At 37.8% G+C, this 10,518-nt stretch overlaps 1 protein-coding gene across 1 annotated transcript; it reads right to left on the bottom strand.

Annotated features, from left to right (window-relative positions):
* Nucleotides 1-2,998: 2,998 nt before the first annotated feature.
* LOC125678588 (uncharacterized) lies at nt 2,999-9,200 on the bottom strand. Its single transcript, XM_048917149.2, has 2 exons — nt 8,886-9,200; nt 2,999-8,541 (listed from the first exon to the last, which is right to left on the bottom strand). Exon 2 carries the CDS (start codon nt 8,536-8,538, stop codon nt 7,528-7,530), a length of 1,011 nt encoding a protein of 336 aa, XP_048773106.2. The 5' UTR covers nt 8,539-8,541; nt 8,886-9,200; the 3' UTR covers nt 2,999-7,527.
* Nucleotides 9,201-10,518: the final 1,318 nt, after the last annotated feature.

Raw genomic sequence — 10,518 nt, 5'->3', positions numbered from 1 at the left:
TAGATATTCAGAACAGGAAATTATATCTATATTTCATAGCCTTTGGGACTCCTGATGCTTTTAACTAGTACTCAGGTGTCCGATGAGGCCTGTGGGCCTCTTGTTATTTAAAGATATAAAACCTCGACCAATTAATGATATCAGTACCTTATAAAAAAAAACTTACCAAGATGCAACGGCAAAATTGTTGGATATGACGAGTTTTTCCACAGACAACTACAAAATTTCGCATAAGGCAAATGTTTTTAGAGATAAATACTGACAACTTATTTATATTAATTGCGCGGCGGTTCAAAGCGAAATTCTCGATTTCTCCAAACCGGCGTTTCATTTCTATTCTCTATGCTAATGCATAGCTCATGGCTTGGTCAATCGAGTGAATTTTATTGGCTTCATTGATAAAATTTTGAACTCCTGTGGGAAAAGCAACACATTTTATGGGATTAATCCAATACAACATCGGTTTTTAACAACTGCCAGTTTTCATTTGATTTGGATCGAAGTACATGTAATTGTATGGATATTTACTGATTGTGCGTTGAATTAAGTGTCTTTTCAGATTATTGAAAATTTCAAATTTCGTAAATAATTTTATTACTGAAGACCGCCCCCCCCCCATTTTTTCAATAATAACTACATGCATTCAAATAAGTAGTTTTGAATATTGTTTGCATATTTGTCGAAATCATGCAGGTAAAATTCAATGTTTTGTAATGATTTTTTGTTTTCACTTATTCTTTAGTGAAGTTTGTATTTCAGATATACAGCACGGTATATTTGACCTATAAAATACAATAGATAGCTCAGTCCACAGTATTGCTAATACAGTGCAGTAAACTAAAAAAAAAAAAAAACCAAAAAAAAAAAAAAAACCCACCGCGATCGTGTCACAGCCTTTGTTAGATAGATTTTGCAATTTTTCAAAACTTTTCCTGTACGAATATTACCATACACTTTAAAAAAAAAAAGATTGATTGTAAGTTTGGTTTTATCCATCCATTCTAAAGTATTGACTAGATCACCATTTAACTTGTTTTCAATAACATCTATAAATTTATCTGAGACAACTCAAGTTGCATTGTCTGCATATATATGAGCTGGTTAGTATTATCCGCATCCTGGGTAGTCATTAACATCAAGAATAAAAACCAATGGCCCAAGTAGTCATCCTTGGGGTATGCCTATAGTAATACCTACTTTGTCAGACTGAATTCTATACCACTTAGCACATCGTGATCTATATGTAAGCTTTAAGATGAGGCAATAGATAGCAGTATCAGCAGTACTCAAGTAATACTTGATAATTTACCGTATCAAAAATATTATTTACATCAACAAATAAAACATCAGTATGTTTTCCTAGCCAAGGTGTCATAACTATTTACAATTATACTGTGATGTGACGTTTCTCATGAATGCTTGAGTATAAAACCAGACTCTTTATTTTTAATTTGTAAGACTGTATACCTGAAGTATTCATAAAAAAGAATTGATTCACGTCGTTCACTAACTTTGCTTAGTATAGGTAAGACGGACAATTTTGGCGATAATCCTTCACCATAAACACATCACCAGCTTCATACAATGGGAATAGCCCGTGTATTTTTACATTCATCAATAAGCACACCTGACTTAATTGAACAATTCATGATATGTGTTATACAGTACTATCTCCTATTGAATGGATGCTAAGTATTAAGAGTTTAACAGAGACATCATATAAACCTGTAGAAATCGGGTTAGACATTAAAGAAACTTCATGGATCACAAAACATTCGATGATGAAAGGAACCACTCGGCATTTGTTGATTTATTTTAGGGACAATTGTCAATTATCTGCGAACTCTGTCGATAACAATGATGACACAATATTCGTGCGAAAACATCAGAAACTAGTCCAGTATAGAGTTTCATTTCAAAACCAAGGTAACGCATACAAATAGCGACCTAAATGTAGCGAGGAAAGCGAGTATGACATCTGCATTTGCGAGTACATGTAAATAATGTTTACATGCGATCACTGTCTAAACACTATTTGATAATGCCATTTCTTTAAACAACTGTAATTAGCATTGTTGCTTTTCTAAAATAAACAGTGCAATTATTATTAAATTTATTTTTGGAGAAGTTAGATAGGCCTAAATTATGATACGATTACGCATCATTGACAGCTAGGTCTACTGTCACGGGTGAATTTCGAAATAAATAAATAAGAATGATCAAATTTAGAGTGAAAATCACAATACTTTTAAATTATTCTATTCAAGCAATTTTATTAATCATTATTTTTTTTAATCTACATGTTGTTACTTAGGAAGTGGGAGCGCGGCGTTTTTTTGTCAATTAAATCTACTCTGTTTATGAAATGGCTAACAACTGTTTACAAATCTTCTCGCTCGAGGTCGCATATGACGTCACAGATAATGGCGCGTAAAATATTGAAGAAAATATGCATATCGCAAGATTTGAATTTCATCGCTTTCAAACCATAGGCGCCTGGGTCAAGGATATTGCACTATAACGTATATGTAAACAATGGAGGAAATTCGAACCACGAATAAATATTTCTCTCTGATCTATGATGTCTCTTTATACATTTTTTCATGTTCCAGGAAGCTTAAATACACGTGTCATTATCACAGAACACTAATTTATCCACGTTTTAAAAAATGTCTTATCCCACTGATTCATAATATATAACAAGGCTTGCAACTCAGTCTACTCCTTTCCGTACCCCATGACAGATATTTGTCGATTAAAAGTTATTTACACTGCTTACCAGCCAGTTTCAGGGTCCCATTCACTCCCAGTAATTCTTCTTTAATAATCAAAATCCTCTAATAACAACTGTCCATCCGTTGTATATTTTTAATATTTTTTTTCTGTCCAGAGTCATCTCATTCAAATCTCTAATCACGGAAGTGCGTAAACAGTACAAAACTCGAAACGGAATGAGGGATATCCGAATTATTTCAATAGAACAGAACGATAACACGTATTGGCAGTCTTTGTCATGGCTTTACTTAATAAAAACGTATTTTCAATTCAACGACAATGTTCATATTAATACAAAACATCAGTATGTATAAATCCATGATCTACAACGACTTTTGGATAGTTATGTTGTAGCATCAATAGTCCATCCATGTTTCGGTCAATCAATCAATAATTCACTCAATATTTTCAATCAATCAATATTTCAATCCACCAATGTGTCAATCAATCAATCAATATTTCAATTCACCAATGTGTCAATCAATCAATATTTTCAATCAATCAATCAATATTTCATTCCACCAATGTGTCAATCAATCAATATATCAATCAATCATTTCAATCAATCAATCATTTCAATTTGTCAATCAATCAATATCAATCATGCAATGTCAATAAGCCTAATTATTAGCCACGGACCTGGAATGAAACAAAATCTGTGGCAGGCTTAGCAAAATTCGGCAATTGACCATCATTGACCACTGACACCTCATAAGTTGTAGAGCCATGACGCTTCGTGAAGGCAGATATTCGAGGCACGTTGGCGTGGACAAAATGAATCCTGAAATACACAAAAAGGGAGACAGCAAAAACACAAAAAGGATGATATGCATGTATGTTATGAAAAAGGGGGAGGGTAGGGAGGGTTTGTATTTTCCTCGACATGGAACTCAAAAAGAACTAGCAATTCGCGCTTGCGCAGTAGATATACGCGGGTTAGAAAAGGGAAAGTGTCACGATAGGTGTTTGGGGGGATAGTGTCAAAACCGCGCAATTCTATCGAATGCGAGAGTTATGTTTCTTTGCCTGGACAAATACATGTTCTGTTCATTTCAATAACTGGACTTAACTCATAGTGAGTTAAGTCGGATTATTTCAATAGAACAGAACGATAACACGTATAAGCAGTCTTTGTCATGGCTTTACTTAATAAAAACGTATTTTCAATTCAACGACAATGTTCATATTAATACAAAACATCAGTATGTATAAATCCATGATCTACAACGACTTTTGGATAGTTGTGTTGTAGCATCAATAGTCCATCCATGTTTCGGTCAATCAATCAATAATTCACTCAATATTTTCAATCAATCAATATTTCAATCCACCAATGTGTCAATCAATCAATATTTTCAATCAATCAATCAATATTTCATTCCACCAATGTGTCAATCAATCAATATATCAATCAATCATTTCAATCAATCAATCATTTCAATTTGTCAATCAATCAATATCAATCATGCAATGTCAATAAGCCTAATTATTAGCCACGGACCTGGAATGAAACAAAATCTGTGGCAGGCTTAGCAAAATTCGGCCAAATGTCTTCATGTATGTATGAGAAATATTTACGTACATGAAGACATCCGCCACGAGCGGGCAAAATTTTGCTCGAGCCATGACAGGGAGACTGCTTATCAAATAGCCGTGTGGTTAAGGAACTATTCGAGCGTTTCTTTGGATGATGCTAAGCAATCCATCCCGGATGGTGTTTAAAAACGTAACCTGAGCAATATCCGACAAATGCGTACCGTCTCTATAAAACGTGGAAGAACATTGTTGAAGTCCTGAGTATTTTATGTATGCGCCATTGCGTGCTATTACAAATGGCGCTAAAGATTTGTTGATACGCTTACGTGCTTTATCGGCTGCAATATTTGAGAACATATGTCTATAGTAACGCCTGGGGAGAATTTGGGACCATATGAATCGAGTTTGTGGAAGAAAAGTTTGTAAATTTGCAAAAGTTAATTTCATGAACTTTTGCAATCTAGCCAAGGGCATTGTACCAATACTGTTACCCCCGCCATGAATTAATATAACGTCAGGTTTGCCCCTTTTTTGAACAATACTTTTAACTATTGGCTCCACCTCCTCCCACACCATACCGCTCTTACCGGACCAAAAAATTGAGACATTGTGCTGTAGTAGATCCATATGCTGGCTTCCGAAATGCTTTTCTGCGTGGCGGGCAGCATGATTAATAATGGAAGAGCCAATGATCCAGACAGTAGTACGGGAACCTACAAACTTGGGTATTCAATTAGAACACGAAATGTTGCAGGTATACTAAAAAATTTAAACTTTAGGCTCTGATATAGGAATTAAATGCGTCAGATTTCCATCTGCCTCTAGCCTTAATTTCATCTTCGGGGATTCCTTGTAAAAACAAATGGGTAGTTCCACCTATTCTGAATGAATGAGACTTAAAAATAGAGGTATCTAAACCGATAAATTCAATAGACCTGTGCAATAATGATGTAAATTGATATCTAGTGAGCGGTTTGGCGTTAAGGTGGCAGAAAAATGGGCCACGTGATTGGGGTCTAATGGACAAAAAGTTGTGCAAGTGCTTGAACAATGAATCTGTTTGGGAGTTCAGTGGAATGTGCAAAGTAGAACCCTTTATTGTATTGATCCGTTTTTGAACCAGTTATAAACAACGAAATATGTTCATCGTCTATTGATACGTCATTGTACAACAGTGTAGGAGTGGCATGACTAGTGAAGGTAATTTCGCCAACCCGCAACAATGCAAAAAATGCCAACTGAAAAGCGGTGGAAAACATAGTGGCTTCGTATGAGCTTGAACAAACTACAGGCAGAATAGGTATTAACTGGTTCAGTATACGAAGAGTGATAGGGGAACGGGTATCCTTTGCTGGGTTCAGCCTATGTAATCCCTCTAGCATTTTCCTTACTATGAATGCCCTAGTATTGTCAATACCGCCCTCTAACTGAATTTTGTAACTAATGCCACTTAGGTAACACCTAGCGGTTGAAAACGATACTTTGTTGGCACTCAAGAAAGCAATATAGTTAATAAACTGGTCAACTGGTGGGGGCCAACATAACTGCAATTTATATTTGATACGAAAGTTCAGAAAAGAGTTTAGGGCTTTTTGATAAGTTGATGCTGTGTTTTTTGCTATGGCGGCGTCAAGCAAACAATCTACTTGAGGTCTAAAAGAGTCAATAATGCCGGAGGTATGAGGGCTGGATTCTTGTCTGCATGTGGAGCGAGGGTCCTGAATTTTTCCCACTGAAATCGAGAAATAGAGTCTGCAATGGAATTTTTATAGCCCGATATATGAGTGGATTTAATCTGGATGTTGTACTTCAGGCATAACAATATTAGTGGCCTTAAGAGAGACATGACGCGCTGAGACTTACTAGACTGAGAATTTAGTATGTGTACCAAAGCTATGTTGTCGGTGTTTATAAGCAATTTCTTTGCTTTAAAATGATCAGCCCAGACCCAAATAGCTAATAAGATGGGAACTAGCTCTAAAAAAGTAATATCCCGTCGTACCTCGTTACCCCATGAAGATGGCCAGGAAATTACTGCCCAATGATTCTGAAAAATTGCACCTCCGCCGTAGGATCCGCAACTATCGGTAAAGAGGTTAAGGGCCTGGTTAGTAGACCAATGTAATTCTGGAAAGGGGGAATACCCATTGTAATGCTCGAGAAAATTGAGCCAAACATTTGCGTCGTCTCTGATTGCTTGTGTAACTTTGATTAGAAAGTAAAGTTTCCGTATGCCAATGGTGGAGTTATAGAATCTGCGGTTAAATGCCCTGCTGCCTGGAATGGCTTTAGCAAAGAAATTGAGGGAGCCGCATAATGATTGCATTTCTTTAAGGGTAACCTTTTTTAAAGCGACTAACGCATGAAGTTTGGACTGAAGTTCTTGAATCTTATTGTCTGGTATAAAAATGGTCTGTGCTACCGTATCGATTCCCAGACCTAAAAAACACAATCGTGTGGTCGGGCCTTGTGTTTTTTTTATGGTTTATTGGAACGCCTAATTCCTCACAAGTTGCCTGAAAATTATTGGCAATATCTAAACATTGTGAAGTATTTTGTTTACCAACGAACAAGAAATCGTCAAGGTAATGGGTGAGATTTTGATTGAGTGCCTTTCGGCCTACTAGCCAATGGAGGAATGATGAAAATTTTTCGAATGTTGAACAAGCGATGGCACACCCAAACGGCATACACATATCAAAGTAATATTGGTCTCGAATACACATGCCTAATAAAGCAAAATCTGATGGATGAATTGGCAAAAGTCTGAATGCACTAGACAAGTCCATCTTGCAAAGTAACGCCCCTTTACCCGAGGTTTGTATTAAGGAAATTGCCTGGTCGAATGAAGCATAGTGAACTGAACACAAAATGGGGTCAATATGCTCATTAACGCTAATACCTACAGGTGCCGATAGATTTGAAATTAACCTCCAACCCCCGTCTTTCTTAGGCAAAACGCCTATAGGGTTACAACGGAAATTGGGAAAAGGGGGGTTGGAAAAAGGTCCAGCTATACGTCCTAATGCGATTTCTTTTTCAATAATAGTCAATAACTGATTTGCATGCTCGCTTGCTGATTTCATGTTTTTCGGATGTAGGTAAACTCTAGGACCCGAGTAGTTCAAATAAAATCCGAAAGAGAAACCGTTAAGCAAAAATTGGGCATCTTCGGTATTTGGATATAGTGCTAAATATTTCGCAAGTACTGGGCGCTTAATTGGAGTTGAACCTAGGTTGATTAAATCTCGTCCGCTGTGGTTGAAAAGAATGTTTTGGTTTGTAATTTCGAAAATCGTTACTTTGTGGGGGATAGTTTTGAGCCGTGTTTGGACGAGGGGGAGTTGGGGTAGTAGACTTGGATTGAGGAGAGTTGAATGACCAACAGTGTATGCGGGGATGAGACTTGTTGCAGTGCATACAAACATGTTGGAATGTGCAGTGTGGTTTAAGGCATGAACCTTTAAAATTATAATCGAAACACTTGAATGCAGTTTTTGAGTGATTTGATGAGTAGGAGACCTGTGATTGCATATACATGAGCCATAACTCAGCATCAATGGAACCAAAGGAGATAGTGGGATTTTTTGAGATTTTTAACCTGAACTGCCTATCGTACTCGAGCCAGTTACAATTTGTTTGGCGGCCATGTGCCATGCGAATGGTATGGATATATTTCAAGATGGCCTGGATGTCGGAAGGGTGCCTAGCGAGATATATACTTGCGAATATTAAAAACGCATCGATCCAGTTATCGATCGTGGCAATTTTAATATGTTTGACCTTGGGTTCTGCAACTAATTGACCCTCTATGATTGAAAATTTGTGCGCATCATGGCCGTTTTCTGATTCTGAATCGAGAAGTTTTGACAAATCAACATATTGTTTTGCCCAAATTTTATCTTTGATGGCTTGAGGGACGTGAACCCCAAGCTCATCAGTGATGCTTATAAGAGGATTTTCACCTGTTATGTAGGGTGTCTCAGGTGCTGCTGGTGGCTGTGTGGATACAGTTGCTTCCGTGATGAGGCTGGGAGGCTGCCTTAGTGGTTGAGCGAGAGGCGTGTCCTCTATCTGGTTCTCCACTTGGGGTTGGGTTGTCGAACGGGGTTGAGTCTGGGCAATAATTGCAGGGGTCGAAGTCCGTGTGGGCAATGAACGAAGTGCAGGGTGTTGTGCCGGTCTGGCATAAGGTGATTTGGAAGGGCGTTTCGTACGTCGCAACATTTTCTACGAAGTTAAACAATATTATAAGAGGAATATAAGAATCAGCACGTGTTGTGGTTAGCTAAGTAGACCTAAATGAAAATTGCGATATTACAGACAAGTTTGAAAAAACAAAAATTAATGCTAGATATTACAGTGGATGTTTGGAAATAGAATAGCAAGGCTTAAATGACTTAGAGTTAATTGAATAATAACAAATTATCCTTTAGTTAAGAACCGACCATGATGCCGACCCGACGTGTACAATGGCGGTGTAGATGAAGCAAGTCGCCTTGAAAAGCCCGTACCCATGAATAAAAGCGTTGAACTACCAAATTAAGCAAAAATAATAGAACATAAATACGTACCGCAAATTATATATGTGTTTACTTTACCCAAATATGTTGGAAGTCAGTCGAGGACGGGCGATGGTGTTGAATTGGATTTCGTGATCGAGACAATTTGTATTTTCGTCGACATGGAACTCAAAAAGAACTAGCAATTCGCGCTTGCGCAGTAGATATACGCGGGTTAGAAAAGGGAAAGTGTCACGATAGGTGTTTGGGGGGATAGTGTCAAAACCGCGCAATTCTATCGAATGCGAGAGTTATGTTTCTTTGCCTGGACAAATACATGTTCTGTTCATTTCAATAACTGGACTTAACTCATAGTGAGTTAAGTCGGATTAATCTCGAGTTCCGAAAGGCTATGTAAACCCCAAAGGATTTCGAGAGTATTGGCGCTCTATCCAACAACAGCCTAAACTATCAAGGTTTTATGAATTCCAAAACAATGCGACATAAAAAGAAATGAGAACAAAATAAAATAGGTACCCAGAAGTGAACGAGGGGGTAAAGGGCCGGTTCCTACCACTTTTCCCCCACTAGGATCTTTTTCTTTCAGCTAAGATTAGTTTCACTACCTGTCTTATACGTTCCCTCCCATCAATTGTTGTTTAGGTGAGATGATTAAAAAAAACCCAGGCACGTAGAATCGGGGGGGGGATGCCTCCCCCCTTTTTTATAATGACCATTATTTGTGGTTTGTAATACAATCAAATATATTGTGTGAGCCCCCACCCCCCTTATTTTCCACAGTAGTAGTGAAAGAAGAATCAAGTCCTAAAATAGTAGTAAAACCCTCTACTCACCCCCTCCCCACGGAGTATAAGAAATTAAAAACTGGGGAATTTTTTTTTTATTTGAAGCATTATAAGACATCTCTTCCCCAGCACAAATTAGGAATTTTGTTGATGTAATTTTTTTTCTTTCTTTTTTCTTCTTTTGTTATTGTCTTTGTTTGTGAAGATTTTTATTCTTTCTGCTGCTACCGGTCGCGAGAGTTCAGTGGTTGAGCTTTCGCTTTGTAACCGGGAGGTCGTGAGTTCCAGCTCCGATCGTTTTGCCAAACACTCGGCATTTAGAAGTGAGAATCACGGGTTTTTTAGTTTAACTCACCTACAAATGGCGATGTCTCAATGTGAGTATAACATTCTCGGAAGTAAAACAGAAAAACCAACAATCTTCTGGCTTGCCACCCCCCCCCCCATTTTTGAAAATCGAGGATACATTACTGAAAGGTAATTAATGGTTAATGGAAGTGAGAACAGAATTTGTAATTTGTCTGGCACATACCACAATATTGTCAAAGCTGAGGGGGTAGCCCCCCTCCCTCCCTCCTCCTATATAAAAGAAGTTCTTTAATCTTCACTTTCGTAATCTGTGTGTGGAGATTTTACTGCTATTTCATGAAATTAAAGCATACATCCCTCTCATTAAATTCACTATATTCTACTCACTACTACTGTTGAAAATAGGGGGGGGGGGGGGGGGGGGGGGGGGGGGGGGGGGGGGGGGCACTCACGTCTGCATTACCAAATATACTATCGATATCCTCTGGGGTTTACATAGCCATAGTATCTTTCGGAACTCGAGATTAATTCGGATATCCCTTATTCCGTTTCGAGTTTTGTACTGTTTACGCACTTCCGTGATTAGAGAT

Source organism: Ostrea edulis, chromosome 2, assembly GCF_947568905.1.
Source record: "Ostrea edulis chromosome 2, xbOstEdul1.1, whole genome shotgun sequence".
Taxonomy (NCBI): Eukaryota; Metazoa; Mollusca; class Bivalvia; order Ostreida; family Ostreidae; genus Ostrea; species Ostrea edulis.
This window is presented reverse-complemented; position numbering and strand designations above follow the sequence as displayed.